The 18,450-nt window shown below is 49.8% G+C and overlaps 5 protein-coding genes across 5 annotated transcripts, besides 1 other annotated feature; 2 read left to right on the forward strand and 3 right to left on the reverse strand.

The window, feature by feature from the left end:
* Positions 1-18,450: part of a sequence feature (contig 1.32 1..435990(1)) that runs on past both edges of the window.
* Positions 201-2,027, forward strand: ANIA_02126 (F-actin-capping protein subunit alpha; the record flags this gene model as incomplete). Its single annotated transcript, XM_050612969.1, has 9 exons — positions 201-262; positions 299-325; positions 437-692; positions 752-770; positions 886-1,001; positions 1,066-1,155; positions 1,217-1,269; positions 1,318-1,455; positions 1,523-2,027. The coding sequence occupies 9 exons, from the start codon at positions 201-203 to the stop codon at positions 1,869-1,871; spliced, it is 1,110 nt and encodes a 369-aa protein (XP_050468817.1). The 3' UTR covers positions 1,872-2,027.
* On the reverse strand, positions 2,523-3,110 carry ANIA_02127 (uncharacterized protein; the record flags this gene model as incomplete). The annotated part of the gene is made up of 2 exons (XM_654639.1): positions 2,523-2,919; positions 3,067-3,110. 2 exons carry the CDS (start codon positions 3,108-3,110, stop codon positions 2,523-2,525), a joined length of 441 nt encoding a protein of 146 aa, XP_659731.1.
* ANIA_02128 (putative microtubule associated protein (Ase1)) lies at positions 6,142-8,624 on the reverse strand (the record flags this gene model as incomplete). The annotated part of the gene is made up of 4 exons (XM_654640.1): positions 6,142-8,081; positions 8,131-8,345; positions 8,402-8,454; positions 8,508-8,624. The coding sequence occupies 4 exons, from the start codon at positions 8,622-8,624 to the stop codon at positions 6,142-6,144; spliced, it is 2,325 nt and encodes a 774-aa protein (XP_659732.1).
* csnE lies at positions 9,260-10,319 on the forward strand (the record flags this gene model as incomplete). Its single annotated transcript, XM_654641.2, has 2 exons — positions 9,260-9,284; positions 9,337-10,319. The coding sequence occupies 2 exons, from the start codon at positions 9,260-9,262 to the stop codon at positions 10,317-10,319; spliced, it is 1,008 nt and encodes a 335-aa protein (XP_659733.2).
* ANIA_02130 (putative cell division control protein Cdc25) lies at positions 11,864-15,714 on the reverse strand (the record flags this gene model as incomplete). Its single annotated transcript, XM_654642.1, has 3 exons — positions 11,864-12,198; positions 12,277-12,493; positions 12,541-15,714. The coding sequence occupies 3 exons, from the start codon at positions 15,712-15,714 to the stop codon at positions 11,864-11,866; spliced, it is 3,726 nt and encodes a 1,241-aa protein (XP_659734.1).

An 18,450-nucleotide genomic window follows, 5' to 3' on the forward strand; every position in this document is an offset into this window, starting at 1 on the left:
GAACTTTCCTGATACGGTAGATGAGAAGATAATAACAGCACTCTAGCGCTAGCAGGAAGGGAGCGAAATAGACGAGGGAGAAGGTTAAGTGTATCTATGGTTGATATGGATTGTGATAATATCTATATAATCAATATCTACTAATTGTCGCTGGTCAATCCCCTATTAACAGGTTAACTAGTAGTTGTAACGCCTGTGACATGATCAATCGGGTTCGAATGACTCAGATCACTCAGGGATTTTTTGCATACGGATCACCTCGGTATAGATCTCATTATATACTTTACGGATTAGCTAGGTGTTCTGTCCACAATATTGCCTGGTCGTAAGCGCACATACACACAATAAATAGGTGGAAATATAGCCATAAAAAACTCCAATATTGAATTTTTCAGCATTATTTCCTCAGGTCCTTCTATTGTAATGCGTACTGTAGGCACAAGCGCCATGCGTTGTATCACCGCCCACGTGCCGTTCCGCGGCTATCGCGCTACGTGGAGCTGCTTGTTGACACCGGAGTCCTCCTCACTCCCCGCTTCAGCTCTCATTGCTACACCTTTGGAAATAATCTGCTCTACTTCTACGCGCGACATTTATTTCTCACCTCGTGCCTTACTCAAACTCACCTTACTCCAATGGCGTCGACCGTCGAATTTGCATCCTCGTTCATCGAAGGTGCCCCGCCAGGCGAGGTACGACAGCTCACCTGCAGATGTATGCACTTGGACAATTCGCTAATCTGCCCTTGTAGCTTGCTGATGTTGTTTCCGGTATTTCCTACCACTTCTTTTTCTTTTTATCCCTCTCTAGCTTGCATACCTCTCGCAACACCACGATCTCGCACCTACCGAGCTGTCACTGAATATTATATTCCCTGACTTCCAGATATCAAAACCCTTACCTCCGACGGCGATGACATAATCCCTTCGCTTGCACCCGCATTTGAACGATACAACGAATCGCAGCTGGCGACGGTGAAGCTTCCTGGAGCTAGTCAAGAGGTGGGTTGTCGGTTCTACGAAGCTCGATACAAGATAGCTTCATGACTAATAACCGTAACGGCAGGTCATTGTGTCCGAATTCAACAGGCTAGAGGGGAGCAGATACTTTGATGTGGAAAGCCAGACGTCCTTTGAAGTCGACCACATTACGCAAGTGAGGATCGCCGGTATTGCGGGGTTGGGTCGGAGTGCTGACATTGTATTGTGGCGGACAGAGCACTTCCGCGGCGCAGTCATATGTTTTGGAATCACAGAATGCGGATTTGATGTAAGTGGCTGAGAGGAACCTTTGCAGCCATATGCTGATGGTTTTTAGCAAATCGCTCCTCAAAACACTGGGAGCACATGCTAGGGAACACTACCCTTCGTCCTCGTACGGCGTATACCCGATCGAAAAAGATTCGGCTATTGCTATTTTACTGGTCGCGAACCGTTACTCTCCCAACAACTTCTGGTAAGTCAGCATTAGGGAGACAGAAGCTTTCGGCTCAGCCTCTGACATTTTGGATGTTGGCTCCCAGGAACGGCCGGTACCGCTCTATCTACCAGTTCCCTGTGGGTGACTCCACCACGATAACGGGCAAGATCCACGTCGACGTGCATTACTATGAAGACGGAAACGTCGCCCTGAACACAACTAAGCCGCTGAACATTTCTGTACCGAACGCCAGCGCCGAGAGCATTATTTCGCGCATTGCGTCTGCCGAGCGTAACTACCAGGAAGAGCTCAACAAGGCCTTTGGTCAGATGGCGGAGGGTGCCTTCAAATCCCTGCGAAGACAGCTTCCCATCACGAGGCAGAAGGTCGAGTGGGAGAAGGTTGGTGGGTACCGGCTTGGACAGGATATCTCTGGTGGAAAGGGGCGGTAGGCTGGACCTCAGTGGTTTTTCTCTGTGATCACTCTTGATCTATTGCAACGAAAACCTCCTTCTCGCCAGCCAATACATCACTCGCTTGAGGACTTGTCATCTTACGGGCTGTGATTGACTACATCGAAGCTGATAAATGCATATTATATCAGCCATGATTTAAACTGATCCCTTAATACTCTTCCCTCTCCGTCATCTCTTTGCCTTCCAACACAAGTTACCTTGTCATATCCGGAACCTTCTATGTCTGCCTAGGAGGCTGATACCCACAAGGAAACTTGTCTCTTAATCAGAATAGAGGGTCTAAACGTCCCAACACACATATAGGCGCCTTTTAACGACGGCAACAACAGCCCTACTAACCAGGGAGTCCAGTAGTATGCTCCAGGAAACTGCAAAGATCTAAGGAGTGAATGAAACCTTCAGGAGGATGAACAACTGGAGTGTCCTAGGTACGAGTTCCAACAATGTTGGATTCCAGTTTATTCACAATACAACGCTTATTGCGTTGAATCACGGCTGTTTTAGCTTGACTCTAAACTTGACTACCATATATTCCCACACACAGTTCCTTGTTCTCTGGGACCATGGTGACATCCGCTTCTGACATCCAGCCCAGAGAGAACGTGGCTCTGACTGTACGTAAAACTCTTATTGCCTAGGATTAGAATCTTGAGTCATAATAATGAGTGCCTGCTTCTGCTGATGGACTCTGTGCTCAAGGTCAGACATATCAACTTGATCTGTTGCGTAGGCCAGAGAGCTGAATCTCCCCACGTATACCGAGAAACCCTCCCCTCCGGTATCCTGACCAGACTCGATGTTAGATGTGCTCTCAAACTTTGCATGGTCTGTCAAAACGTTGAGGATGTATCCTTTGTTTAAGAGGTATCGAACATCTCTTGGACGCGAAGCTACCAACAGCAACAAAGCAAGGGCAGCATACAGGCTCGCAATTGTAGGTGGGACAGACATTGGTCGTAAAGGTAACGCTATAGCACCGGCAGACATGGTCAGCTTCCTAGGCTGTCTTCTCTGGGTCGTTTTCCTCTCTCTCGTGTCAGTAATGATGTTTGCATATTAGACCTGCACTGAGTTAATGATTGTCCAGGACGCTAAAATTATCCCATCCGAGCCCATCCATATCTTTAACATCTAACCATTGCAATGCTAGGTTTACAACACGAAGTCTTACACTTCCTCGCATCTCAACTCTTCCGCAACTCCCATTGCAAGCATTATTGCCCTCGTACCATTACAGTAGCTAGACAATCTCCCTTTACCGCGATGGAGAACCCCAGGTCACGGCATATGCAAGCTAGCGCTGCGCATGCGATAGTACCTTCTTCGAAACGAGTCAGTGCGAGATTGGATACAAAAACATTCCACCGTGTCTAGAGACAGCCTTTAATAAGCAGTCACGGGGTTTTATTGCACGTACGACGTTTGGTTCAATGCGGGCCGTTGGTTATGAGGCAAGCGCCTTGAGAATGGAATTGTTGCTACTGGAGGCTACCTTATTGTGCATTACCACCTTTCTAGACCATTTCTGTGTCGTCTACCTCAATTGAGACTACTATCTTCTTTTCGTACCAGGAAGACGAAGAATGGCTATGAACTTTTGACAGGGTGATATACCTACCTTGGGGTGTGGTGAATGGCTGCCGCTGGAATTAGGGCTCGGGTGGGGCATCGCAAAAATGGCTCCAACACACGTAGGATTAACGATGGAAGAATGAAGAGCTGGTGTAGTCAAAACTAAATCTTGGGGATCCCCCAAGTCCAGGGGACCTGCTTTGGCCCTAACTATGTCTATAGAGTCATACACATGCAACCTGGAGCAACATCATGACGAAGCCGTGTCCGAACGGCGACTGATCCCGACGGTTCCGCCAGCGTAGCATCTTCCATAGACGAACCCCTAGATCTCGATTATACCCAGAGCCTCCATTGTTGCTGGGCTGAGGCTCCTGACCATTGATATCGAATTCCAGTATAATCCGTCACAGGTACCAGCAGGCAGACTTAGTGCTAAGTCGGGATTTCTTTCGGAGTTTCTTTCTTTGCCCGGCCTGCCCTGTCATGCTCGGAAGCCCCCATTATCCCCAATCTAGATTGATCAATGACAGATATTAGTAGGGTTGACGAAGAGACGGAAGAGATCCAACCTTCGTCTTTGTAATTCAATAGGTCATCTTCATCCACCTAAGTAGGGTATTTGCCACCTCGTCGACAGTTCCACGGCAACACACGGCTCTGTATCGTCCGTCGTGTACTGTTTTACGCCCCCAGGCCCCAAATCCCACAAGAGAAAAGAGAGACAGGCATACGCCCAAGAAGCAGCAGATAGACTTCTACACCTGTATCGTATTTCTGGCCCTGAACAGCTGACTCAGACTCCGGTTCCTCAAATCAGATCCCCGCACCCATTGTTCCCATGCCTATACTCAAGTTCAGGTGCTCCAAATCCCGCTCCGTTACCAGAACGCTGTACCTAACTGGCCTCAAATAATCTCCTTGATTCGTCGCCGTCATCCGGCGGCAATATGCATGATAGAGCATGCATCTGACATCCCGCCACTGATTTGACCTAAAACCCTACCTTCCGGTGCTCTGGAGCAGCAGTCGCTGCAGAAGAGCGAGTTCGCTGCTTGACAAATAGTTTCTTCTTATGCCAGCAGTATAGTTTTTCATTCTGGAACTACAGCTTATACGAGTACCGCTGGTCCACATGCAAAGGCGCCTAACCAAGATCCTATAAGCCACAAGTTCTCCAACATTCAGTTTTTGTCACCAGGATCATTTCTTTTGCACTCAAAACACGGCATCTTCAATCCTCTGGAACTAACGCATTATGTATACCTATGGGAGGCAAGGAGACACCGCACATCCGACAAAGACAGCACTGCTCAACCTGCAAAATATCGCATTGCAACTGCATTGCAGTCTAACACTATCACATTAAATCAGCTTATTTCTGTCCTTGCGATACAGCCTATGCCAAGTCACCAAGGAGGAGAAACAAACGGAAGTTGATTGCTGCAAGTGCCTTGAAAGCTTTTAAAGAACCTCGCGGTCCTCATCTGCGAATCCATCAAGGTCGACCTCGACAATAGCCGGCGAATATTTGGCTTTTATTTGTGGCTTGGAATCGGAATCCTGACGTAGACAGCAGGCCCAACATTCTCCCTAGGCAGGGTTAGTGGTTTAGTTTCTATATTTCACGTTGCGTAATATCTCAGCGAAGGTTGGAGAACAAGCGTACTTCTTTATGGGGATACTACATTGCCAAATCAACCTGTTAGCTCATCCCAACTCACGCCATTCAGGATGCAAGCTGGGAGATAGATGGAAATCACCAGTTCCTCTGGACATCTTGGCTTAAAAAAAAAAAAACACGCGCGAAGGCAGGGCCCAGCCTGTCTCCACTGGTCGCATTATCCTGTTTTCAGACAATGACGCTCAACGACCCAGGCTGATGGGGAGCATGAGGCCTGCTAAAATAGAGGTTATATGCATTTTGATGCAGTATTTGGTCAGTTGGTACGTAATCCGGTCAGGTATAGAAGAATTGTTGATCAGGATAGAATAGTAGAAGAAGAAGAGGGGGAGTTTACCTTGATATAACCAGCGGTCACTGAAACATCAGAGTCAACCGGTCAGGGTCTATTCAATTACTCTGAACGCTATGCTCTATGACGTATACCAAGAACTTAAGATAAGCTCTAGCAGACAAGATTTCGTGGTTCAGCAAAGTTACACAAGGGAACAAAAAAGAAAAAGAAAAAGATTTTCAATTCACGAGCTAAATCAATATACGCTTGCTGATATCAAACACATAACGAGCATGCCTGCGACTGGCGCAAGTCACAAAATCAACACAACCGCCAGGAACCATATAAAAAGGGATCTCACAAAGAAAGCCAATATTAAATCATAAAGGGCGCAGCATTATTCAAGCACACGGGCCAAAACCATAGTACAAGAAGACAACAGGCTTCCAACGAGTTCGCGACCTCTTGAGGATCTGGAGTCCAGGCCGGTCCCCGGAAGTAGCTTGACTGTAAAGACAGGTCAGAAATACCAATTGAATACCAGATTTTGAACATAGAAAAATTAGGCTGCCACTGCAGGTGGTATGACATTAGCCGGGGATAATGTTGACCGTGTCAGGTCTGGTCGTGGAGTCATCAGATCAGATGTCTCATAACGGATTTCTCTAGGATTGTAACGAGCGGCTTGTGAAGCAGTAACGAGGGTGGTAAACTTTTTAGTAAGCCTCCATGTCATCGGTCCAGCCGTTATCACTTCCGGCCACTCGTACCATATGTCGTCCAATCGGCTCATCGGGGCTAACGCTTCGAATTCCCTTCGCCTTCTTGCCAGCCAACGATATTGAGGGCTGCTGGTCCTCCGGCGCCAGGCGTTTTCCATGCGCTGCCCTAAGTCTGGCGTAGTACGCTTCACTCGCGTCACCGTCCGACTCTGATCCGTCGTCAAACGTCTCCCAGTTCTCGGATCCCGTCGTTATCGTATCGGCAGCGGAGGCGGAAGAAGCATTGGACACTTGCCTGGGGGCCGGAGGTGGTGGGGCGTGCTGCAGGTACGGGTTAGGTCGCGGGAATTGTCCCTGCAGGGACGACTTGAGCGACACAGACGAAGCGGAGGATTGTGATGATTGAGAGAATCCGGTTGAGCGTTGAGAAAATATGGAGGAGCTCATGAAGGAACGTTGGCGATCATCGTACACATCTTCAGGGCTAACTGGCCGGACAAATGAATTGGACATGGCACTCGCGCAGCGAGGAGGTTCAAACAGGTAGCTTCCTCGCTCTTCTTTGTCAGTTGTCGTCAGGGCTCGCATCCTCGGTGGTGGCGCGCGAGACGAAGGCAGTTTACCATTCACCGTACTCGACGAGTATGTACTCGGACCACGGCGGTCAGCAGAATTGTTTCCATGGGGCATATTGCTCAACGGGACTCTGGCCGGGATTTTCGTCGGTGACTTGGCTCCTGACCGAGATGCACCAACAGTGTTGTACTTGGTGGGTTGGCTTGTCGGTGTTTTTGTCGTGGAACGAGGCGGGGGAGGACCCCTCATAGAGCTTCCGGGACGGTTCATGGCGCTGGCAGGACGAGCTGGGGGAGCGTTGCGTTTCGTCGTACTTGACGGACCAGGTGTCTTGGAACGTGCCGGAGGCTTCGCAGCTACTTTGGTGAGTTCATCGAGATATCTTTCTCCCTGAACCAGGAACGGCCGTCCGTACTCGTCCTCGAAATTCTCCAATTCCTTCCTAAGGTCGGTCTCAACCTTCGGCAACTCCTTGGCGATTCTTTTTCTCATCTTCTCCTCTCTGAGTAGCTTTCCGGGATCACGCCGTTCTCCCTTGTTTCCGCGAGCCATCAACCGAGACGCGTCCTGGCTGGAAACAGCCAAAGCCTCTCGTTCTGCAAGAAGGCTTCGATGTTTGTCGATTAAATTCAGAATCGGAGCGCGCTGTTCTTTCAAAGCTTCTAGGCGTGCAATCTCCGCCTCATGAGCCTCCAAGAGTGCATCGCTGTAAACATCAGAGAAGGCGGGTGTAAAGTCCAACATCTCTTCTTCCGAATAATACAACCCGTCCCACAGCTCCTGCAGCCGGCACCGTGCGTCCTCCACGAAAAGGTGTAGGTTCTGCCTCTTCAACTCGTTTAGACGGGAAAGTTCCTCTTCAAACTCATTGATAGTACGAAGGCCGCAGCCACGGTTCGCAGCGAGGAAAGCCTTTCTGTCACATTCCTCGACGCCAAAGCGTTCCCAAAGCCCTTCAACGGCGTGTTTGAGATCTTTCAACTTGCGCTCGCGCCCTCTCTTTTCATCCAGCAGTTTCTCCCTACGCGCGAGCAAGTTTGCCAAGTCCGATTCATGAAGTCCTAGTTGTTCGGGCGACTCGCGATAGTGCTGAACAATACTGGAATCAGTTTGTGCCTGAGGTGTCCCAAGCTCGGCCCAGAGCTTGATGATTTCTTCGCATGTTGTGGTCACGAGCTCAAGACGGCGGTGGTATTCTTCGTACACTCTAGTAAACTCGTTATCGAGGGCCGTGACGTACGTTGGAGAGAGATCGAAGCTCGGAGCAACCGAAGATCCAGGAGCTGTGGGAGGAAGCTCGAGTGTAACGAAGGAGGGTTCGAGGTGGGACGAATATGACTCGAGGGCTTCGACCAGTTCTGTATGTTGTTAGCAACTTTAATAACGGAGCATTAGGGAACCGCGTACTCTTCACTTGTTCAAAGCGCTGCCTATGTAGTTTGCCGATTGCGCTGTGTTGTTCTCGGAGGAAGGCGACGCAGCGATTGAGGGGATAAGTAACCTGAAGATCATCGTTGTCGAGACTGTACTGGCCATTGGCTTTCTCGTCAACCAGGGACTCCTCCATTTGTTGAATCGCATTGATGAGTTTATGCGCTTCTTCTGTCATCGCATTTTTCTCGCTGTAAGTAATTTGGTTAGGGCGACGCAGCAGTTCTCTTTTCACAGTAACACTTACTCGTCCACAAGCTTCAAGTGGTTGTTGAGTGTCTCTGATAGCGCGCTGAAGAGCTGTCATGGTTGTCAGCCTCACGTATGCGATTTACTGGGTAATGTAATTATACCTCTGCTTCTCGCGACTCGCGCTCATGACTGGGGACTCCGATCTCATCGAAAATCCCGTGGAGCTGGCTGACAATATTATTGACCTGGGTGGTCAAGTAGCTTGTATCAACGCCCATTTTGACTCAAACTCCAGGGATAGCTTTCAAAGTAACAACCTCAAGATATCAATAATCTCCGAGATGTGACCCGCTGACAGTCAGTCATGTACGGACGCGGCGGCAATGCGCCTGTGAAGAGAGCAACAAGGTGAATGCCACGCGAAACCACAAATCAACAATGAAAAACAGATTCCGGGATGAGGGACCCGCACAGCTTATATGCACCCAGCAACGTGACGGCAAGGGAGTGGAGTGGAGGCAGGGAGCTGAGGGGACAGAGGGGGCAGATACAGGATTATTATTATTGTTTCTTGGAGGTGTTGCTGGCCTTTGCGCCGCACTGAGATCCGCTTCCAAGGATTTGTTGATCTGATCGCAATCTCTCAGGCAACCGCTGACTCAGCTTTGCCCCGCCCGCTTCTGCCGGCTCTACCCCACCGCCTTCGATGCTTCTCCGCAACAGCTCCAGCACCTCTCGATAGTAGTTGGATTAGACTATTGATGAACAATTCATTACTTTGATTCAGAACGTGCTTGATCAGCTTTATTATCGCATAATCAAGCCTGTTTGAGCTTATTCTCCAAATCGATAATTAGCTTTACTGCGCTCAGATCCTCGCTGTCATCGGGGATATCCCCACCTGACAATCATCATGCAAGCTGCTCAACTATCCTGGGGTTAGTAATGAGGTCTTTCAGTTTATGATCCACTGATGCTTACGTCTCGTAGAGCTAGAGAATGCTGTTACCCTGATTGATCCCCAACGAGACTCCCTCTACAGATACGACGAGGAAACCCACAAATACCTTAGTGATACCCGTCCATGGACCAAAGACCCTCACTATTTTAAATCAGTTCGGATCTCCGCCGTCGCTCTCCTGAAAATGGTCATGCACGCCCGCTCCGGCGGTTCGCTCGAAGTCATGGGTCTGATGCAAGGCTATATCCTCCCCAACACATTCGTCGTAACAGACGCCTTCCGCCTCCCCGTGGAGGGCACAGAGACTCGAGTTAACGCGCAAGACGAAGCAAACGAGTATATGGTCTCATATCTCCAGTCGTGTCGGGAAGCAGGGAGGATGGAAAACGCAGTGGGGTGGTACCACAGTCACCCTGGCTACGGGTGCTGGCTTTCGGGCATTGACGTTTCTACGCAGGATATGCAGCAAATGAGCGGGCCATTTGTTGCTGTTGTCATTGATCCCGAACGTACGATCTCTGCGGGAAAGGTAGACATCGGTGCGTTCAGGACGTTCCCTAAGGACTATACCCCCCCCAAGGAGGAGCAAGAAGAAGACGAATACCAGACCGTACCGCTTAACAAAGCCGAGGACTTTGGAGCACACGCTTCCCATTACTACTCACTTGAGGTGTCACTTTTTAAAAGCGCCCTTGATACTGAGATTCTCTCCCTCCTCTGGAATAAGTACTGGGTCGCCACGCTCAGCCAAAGCCCTCTATTCACCACTCGCGACTACGGAAGTAAACAGATGCTCGACCTCAGCCAGAAGACGCGTCGGGTAGCCCGCGGAATTGAGAGCAACCCGCCTCGAGGAGGCGCCCCTACCCAGGTCAGAGATCAGCAACTCGAGAGAGTAGTAAAGGACGGCCAGCGGATTGTATCGGAGGAAGTCAAGGGACTATTAGCCGCCGAAGTCAAGATGCAGCTGTTTCAGGGTATCGGGGGAAAACAGACGGTAGAGTCTACTTAGCGCATGATCAGATGATGAGACGATCTATGGCTTTCAACCAGTTTCCATATGCAGATTTTATATATTTGACCCCCACTTTGTATCTGACCCCGTATAGATCTATTTGGATGGCAACTTTGACCTTTTTAGTGGGTATGCATCAGGCGTGGGCCTCAGTTACAGCAGACCTAGGACCACACAATGCCAAACAACCTTCGATCAGCTACCGCGGAGGCACCTAGTCGCTATATATTGAATACGACGACAGAGGTAGACTCAAGCTCTACTAGCGCTACCCACTCTTCATGCAAAGTGATGCTTTGTGATGTACCAGATTTAATTTTGCAGTTACCAAGCATATACAAGGTAATGTATGTAACAAAATATTTCCAGAAGAAAAAAAGAAATCATAATCTTGGAGCGAAGACAGCGCCTGCGAAGCGCTAGGTATCTTGCGTCGTAACAATCATTAGCATCAAGCGGCTGGAAGTGCGATTCATGACAGCCGGAGAAAAGCGGCAACAAAAAAGAAAGAAAAAGGGGAAAGAGAAAGCAAAGGGAAGAAAAAGAAGCAACAGTGGACTCGGCTGATAATCCATCAGGTAATTGTTACAATAAGAGAAGATAACAAGTCAGATCAATATACATCGCGTGACATGGAACACCGGGTGTCGTGGATGAAGCAGATCGGACGATGTGTAGGAGGTAGGAAAGTGTGGAGCGTCAAGAGTAGAGGGTAGCAAGAAAATTATGAACAAAGGAATGGCAGCTTCGCATATGCGCGAGGGAAAAGAGAGTGACGCCCATGGGTGGTAAGGTCGGGGGTGGCATTTGATGCTTTGCAGGAGTCCTGAGTGAGAAATGAGGCGGGATGGACAAAGTCACTGTCCGGCTTATCCTATCGTAGGCCCCAAGCTTGAAGAAAGCTGCTTCTGCTTCCCCTGCTGGGCAGGGAACTTGCAAAATCATGCGTGGCGTGGTGCTTGGTGCAACCTCACACGATCGAAATTAATGTGGTATCGCTAGCACGTGTTTGATATCACCCACTTGGCGCAAGAGCAAAGTCGACGGCGCGTATCAATCGCGCCGATCTGCCCAGGTGGGGTCCTTTTGACAGATGCACCCCGTGGGAACCGAAAAATTCCAGTGACCGACTGATGGAATGTTCTTTGGAAGCCGCCATATGCGCAGAGCTGCAGTAGTATTTCGAGTTGAAGAAAATCTGAGACAGGCTGCAGTATCGGGTGCCGCTAGTGATTTTGATAGGCTGATCATATCGTCCCCAGTTCGGCTTTCCGAGTCTCGACACGGCCTCATCCAGTCAAAGACGACAGGATGGGCCCGTGTCACCCAAACCCAGACGGCGCCTTACAGGAATCCCGATTCAGAGAGAAGTCTACGTAGCAAAAAGCACAATCCGTTAGTCTCGAATCAAACCCAGATCATCGGTAAAGGGCCATTTTTTTTTTTTTTTTGAGAAAGCAGAAAAGCGTGGGTGGGTATCGCCAAGGAAAATAGAATGAGGACAAATTGGGTCCGAACAATATAGGGTTAAGGCAGGGGGATTATCGCGATGACATGAGCAGGGTTCCAAAAGTCAGAGCACTCATGTCTCTACCACCGGTGGCGTACCTCGCAATTTTCTCGTCTTCACGTTCTCGCGGCTCCACTTCCAGGCTTCGATCGTACATGTCGTGCACATCGCCCGCCCCTTGTAAGTTACTGAGAATGTACTCCTGTAATTCGGTGACAGGGGTCAAAAGGTAGGGCGAATTCTGGTATTGTTGGATGTCACGAATAACCTCCGCCGTTTTGGTTCGTTTGTTGAAATTGATCAATTCGGAGGGCGTAAGAGATGGTATACCATCCTCGATGAATGTCAGGTCCGTGAGATACACACCTGCCAAAGTTAGATTATTTGTGAACTACAGCGGATTCCAAAGGCTTAAAAAAAAAAGATAGGGTCTAGATTGCATACCAAAAAAGGGAATGCAAGGCGGATTGGCAAGATGGAGCGCTTCCCGGTATTCACCAAAGTTCTTCGTACTCGCCATAAGTCTGCGCATCTGCTCTAGGATGGCAGATGTGCGCCCACTGACCTGAGCCCATGTACGAGAAAGTCGATGAATGGGAGCTGTCCCAAGGGCCGAAATAATCGAAGTCAGTGTGGAATAGTTGTTCAAGGCCCGACATTTCTAGTATGAGTTAGTACGGTTTCGCAAAGATGGTCAGGAACACATACATCCGCAACATTCACAAAATGTTTAATGACAACCACTCGCTTCTTCACATCGCTTTGGTTGAGAATCATTTCAGCAACCCAGTTGGTCAGCTGGTTTGAGTGCAGAATCAGGGCCTTCACATTTGCAGCGGGTTCCGGTTCGTCAGGGCCAACTTTCTTCTGCCATGTCTTATTTAGACACTCCGTGGGTTTGATCTTGGAGTAAAGGCGTGATTCAATGATGGTCAGTTGACGGGCGAACTCTGTACAGTCAATATCCAAGAACTTCAGCTTCTTCATGTTCTTGGGAATGATTGGCGTCGGGGCGGGCGTTGCTTGCGTGGGCACCAGTCGCTTAACGGTAGTATCCTGGCCCCTCAGACGCTGCTCAATAACTGCCAGAAGCTGAGTTGAACCAGGCGTCTTCGTAGTTGCAATTGAATCTTTGGTGAAGGAATGCGCACGCTCGAGGAGCTGCATGTGCGACTCGTCATTTGGCTCCATCCAGTAGTTTTCGAACCAGGTCTTCAGGATATTGACCACGCGGAACCGAATCGGCTTTTGCTTCCTGTCCACCCACATTTGCATCTCATCGGCGTTCAAGCCAAAAGGAGGCTGAATGTTGAACCGTTGCATGATCATCTCAAAAAGCTCCGATGCGGTCGTAAAGGAACGGTAAGTGAGGAGGAAGGTGCTATTGAAAGACATATCGGGCTTGTCATGACGGGTCAAGTGCTCTACCAACCCTGCCAGTGTACCGCACTTCAGAGTCGGCACGTCATTCTTAGTATCGTAGAACACTTCGCCTTCATGATCCATCTTCAAAAACCACGGTGTCTCTTCAGGTTCACGGGCTATTTCTCGAATGGGTTCTCTTGTAATGGCGGCGGGAGGAGCTTGTCCGAAAAACCTCTGAGCTTTGTCCATATTACGACGCATTTTCTCGGGAGACCCGTCCAACGGATGTGCTGATGGCACACCGACCTCGGTCGAACGAGACTCGGAGCGACTGTGCAGGCCCATATAGCCATCACTATCACCGCCAATGCGACTTTCGCTACGTAGAGTAGGTGTTTCGGGCACCTGTTCAAGGAGAAGCGAGAGAGAGAACCCAATCTGAGAAACATAATTCTCAAGTTGTCGGGCAACACCCCGAACAGCATTCAAGCGATCCTCAAGCGAGTCACCGCGAAGTTCTGCCCATTCATCACCAAGCGGTGCCGAAACCGCCTGGCAGCTGACGACAAAGTCAGCTATGGCATCATAAACTCGTTGCTTCTGTGAGCTGAAATCGATGAGCTGGGGATTTTGGAAACTGGTCCCCAAAGGTCCCAGATTTATCGACTCGACAGCAGAGACCCACGGGCGGAATTGTTCTACAACCTTGACAGCAGCTGCGGCAATCAACTCGCTGAGTTCCTCGTGTTCAGCCAGAGTAACGATCTTCTTCTGGTTAAGGGTCAATTGCTCCTCCACGCGGCGTATGGCCCCGACAAAAGACCTTCGAAGGACATCAATATGGTCCAGAACGTTTGGTTCTAAAGGAACAGTGGGCTCTGGTCGCAAGTCCCCTCCATCTTGGTCCAGAAATGAAGTAGGACCAGAGTCGTTTAGTGAAACACCATTGTTCTGCCAGGAGCCACCTGAAGAGCTACCCATCACAAAGCCGGGGGCGATCCGACGAATGTAATCGCCACGTTGCTGTCTTGCAACCTCAACATAACCATAGACCCCTTGCATGACACCATCGGCTTCTTGAAGGCACTTATTGACAGCGTCTGCGCCTGGCCAATCAGCTGCAGCCATGTGCGATGAGAGAACCAGTTTGGAAAATTTCGACATCATATCCCGGAAATGCTGATATAAAGGCTTGTTCGCGGAGATTATCGAGGGGTTTCCGGAATGGTTATCAGTAGTATCAGAGCCGGCCGCTAATAGCATGCGCAAGTGGTCTGAAATGTCCTCAGCCTTCCTCACAAACTCTGCACGATCGCCGCTTAATAATGTCTGCCGATAAGCTTCCACAGCTTGGGACATGTTGTCCACAAGTAAGGGCCAGGTGATAGGAGTTGAGGTATGATCGTCGAAGAAATGCTGAGAAACTCGAGATGAAATTGAAGGCCGGTGCAATTGCTCTGAGATCGAGGTGTTGCTTCCTGCGCCTGTAGAGCCATAGGGTCTATGAGGGCTTCGGCCAAGAGGACTTTTCCCCTCATTCATGGATTTCGTAGCAGATGGGGGGTGAAGGGAATCCAAAGAAGTAGCGGGCGATACACCGTCGATAAACGACTGGCGTCGCCGAGACATTGAGTCGTGCGAGGCAAGCATGAGAGATTCACCCTCAGCCTCAGATGCCGAGCCATCATAGTCGTCTTCATCACGCTCAAACCCCCGAGCCATCAGTTCGGGGGGCGGTCGAGTTTGGTCAGGTACGAAAAAGTTATTGCGGTCATATGGGCCAGTGTCGTTGGCAGACGGATTTTCAAAAGGAAGTTCCATGGTGCTGTAGCCAGTAAGTGTGTTAAAATAGAATAGACGGCCATCGGGAGTCGCTTGAGGAATCCAGAATGCAGCCTCTTCTTGCTGACTGGGAGGGTCCATTCCCTCAATAGGTAGAATTGGCTGAGAATCACGGGCATTTGCAGGAGAGTCAGCATCATCGTCGTGTTCCTCTTCTACTTCCTCGCCAGCACCAGACTCCGCGCTGATATCAGCTTCGTCATGAACCTGAACCTGTGATACATGTTCCTCAAGTTCGCGCAGGTCAGTAATGACAGCGCAGTAGTTACTGGGAAACCAGCCCCGAACGTTGCCATTGATAACACCGTCCCACCAGCCAGTTTCGAGCTGGTTGAGAACCTGAATGACATCTCCTTGTCGGAAACTCAGACTTGTGTGATCATCGGCATCATAATCATACATGGCGCGCACAAACAGTGCGGGCGCCGGTTCCGGACTAGGCGACTTCATGGGCGGTATATGTCGTTTCGGTGAGTGGTCTCTCACGACGTCTCTCTGAGAAAATGACAAGCTTCCTCCACGGCTCCGGCTTCTCGGGGCCAGGGTATTAGCCATCGGCTTCTCGGGGTAATCGTACTCGAATTTCTCAAAAGCGGTCACCAAGGCCTTTGTTTTGTTCATCCCCGCTGATCCCTGGTCAACAGCCAATGGATCGAGGACGCGAGTTCCGTACATCGGATGGCCGCAGCAATTAACGAACGCGGGCGAATAATAAAAAAAGAGTGATTTGAGCAATCAGGGGCTGCTGCATCCCTTGCGGCTGGGACTAGACGATTCAACGAAGGGCGTTGCTCATGTCGAGGCAGGCAACCGACCGCGGTAGGTTTTCAGGAAAGAGGGGCGGTAAGCGGAGTGCGGAAGGTGGGCTGCTAGGGAGCGACAGGCGGGTGAAGCAGACAAGGTGGTCGAGCGTGAGCGGAAGGTGGCAGGAGCACGATAAAAGGTTCTCAACTGAAAGTGGAAGAAGAACAGTCGAGGACGGGAGAGTGAGGGCAAAGGTGGGAAGGGAGAATCAGGAGGGATTTAGGGACGAGTTGGCGGGCCCTCCACTCAGGAAGGTAAGGTTGGCAGCAGAGAGTGGGCACTGGGGACGAGAGACGAGAGTGGGTGGAGGAGCGCAAAGGCCAGCAGAAAGTCAGAGACGACATGACAATACCGTTACGCTTACCAGTAATATTACAGCCATCGACCAACGTCCAGCCAGTCAGTCGATCATTCGATCAGCAGCTACTTTCAGCTTCACCCAGCACGCTTCTCATGCTTAGCTGAAATTCTCCATCCAGATTCAGGAATATCTACGGGGCGCCCTGTATTGTCTCAGTCTCCCCAATGGCAGGCTTCTCCAAGTCTCACTCCTGGTCGAAGGCGCATTTCCGATGCATTAACCAGGACTTACGTACTTTGCGGCCTCCGATTGAACAGTGCTTTCCAGCCGGGCCAGCCCCAGCACGAGCCCTACCCACACAGAGTCTCAGATTTAAGATCGAGGGTTCCGTCGGGTCTTACGTACGTCCTACGGAGAGTTTACAAGAGGAATGCATATGAAGCACTGGCGGAGTACCACGGGGTTGGCAGGCGGACGGCAGATGTTCAACCGACAGGGAGATAATAATGGCGCATACTTGGATCCCAGCCGTTGCAGGCCAAGGCGTCGCCAGCGCTCGAGAACCGCAACTGTACAATTAGCGACAGGATAATCATTGACCAGTAGCTACTGCGGGCCCCCCACTGTTCAATGGGAATGGATGCATTGACCAGGCCCGCTCTTATTCGTTGCGAGTCAGAAGCCAGAATCCGCGGCATAGCATGACACAGGTTCTCCGCACACTGCGAATTTCCTGGATAGATATGTCTGACTCGGCAGTCGAGACCAGTCCACAAACCAGACTTGGTTGCGTGCGCCGCAAAATACAGACTGCCCTTTCAGAAATGGTTTCGATCCTGATCGTCGGGCATTGAGCGCCATCTCCGTCTGAAAGACCAGTTGCCAGTCCCCTCATACTTGATCCTGGGTGGCGAACGGCGATCCTACCGATAGCTATGCAGGCCTCCCTGGTACGGTGGGGAACATCAGCTGTGAGGTACGAACGAACTAGAACCTCGCTGCACTACGGGCCAGGAACTTACTTGTGAATCAATAATACTCATGCTACGTCAATTATTCGATAAAAAAAACGATGCGAAAATCACCGAAGTAGCTTCTGATCAAAGCCCGAAGATAATAAGGCAGACTCCTCACGTGCAGACGAGTGACGAAAGATGGGAGCGATCCGTCATCCAGCGCCGCGGCAGTGTCAGATTGCGTCCGTGCCTCGCATCAACCCTCGAGGCTCCAGACCGGGATACTACCTTGCTATCAAAGATTCATTGACTGCATATTTATCTCGATGCCGTTAGTCTTAGCTCCCGTGGAATTGGCAGTATTGTGGTCTCCGGATCAGACCACGCATTCATTCGCACATGGTCATGTCATCGACGCCAGGCACCACACCAGGAATATAATCCTTGTCTCGTCGATAATCTGGTCCAATTTGCTACCGGTTTCTGGGGATCGCGCGATTTATCGTTTTCGTCACAGCCAATTAAATCTACGAAACAATCGAGTCGATGAGAGTTCATAGTCTTAAGTTTCTCAAGAATCCTGCTTTTCATCCACCAATCAACAGCAGATCCGTTAAATCCTACGATCGCCTTGTGGCACAGAAGATATGGATTCTATATATTCCCGTTGAATCCAGCCGAGCAATTTCAAGGGCCCAGGCTCACGGCTGCGCGGCGACCGGGTCTCAAGTTTAGACCATTTTTCAACTTCTGAGGCGCCTCTTCCAACCTTATTTCAGCCTTGCTCGGATGTTCTGCGAAAAGACTACGTCTTTTGCGGGCTTTGTTCAAGAGAAGACTTTTGAGCAGTCGAGTCGAAGCATCTACGACTAAGCGTCGAACTTCACCGTTATGTTGATGCAAAGTCTTAGATACCACTGACAGGACTTGTAGTATTTGGCACCAAAATGTCATATCTCACAAACCCACATCGCAAATAATGAAGCAGCCTCTACTCTATTCCAGAAAAAGAATTATCGTCGCAAGACCAAACCCATCTTGAAAAGTCATTCCATTACATTATACAGCTGATCAAACAATCAGTATGGGAGCGGAGGATTTGCCTTGAACATATTGCACCTACCGCGTTCAAGGCTAGACAGAGATTCTCTTCCTCCATCTACGATATATCCAAAGGCTCATCTGAAACGGACTTTCTTGCCGAGACATTTCGGTACTCTTTCTTTATCCCCTCATATTGCAAGAAACTTCGCTCCACCGACAGTGCAGTATCGTCGTTCATCAGGTTTTACCTCACCTATGATCTCCACAACCGCTTTCAGCTGCTTCGCAAGACAGTGATCAAATGTC

Source organism: Aspergillus nidulans, chromosome VII (genome assembly GCF_000011425.1).
Source record: "Aspergillus nidulans FGSC A4 chromosome VII".
In the NCBI taxonomy this organism is placed as follows: domain Eukaryota; kingdom Fungi; phylum Ascomycota; class Eurotiomycetes; order Eurotiales; family Aspergillaceae; genus Aspergillus; species Aspergillus nidulans.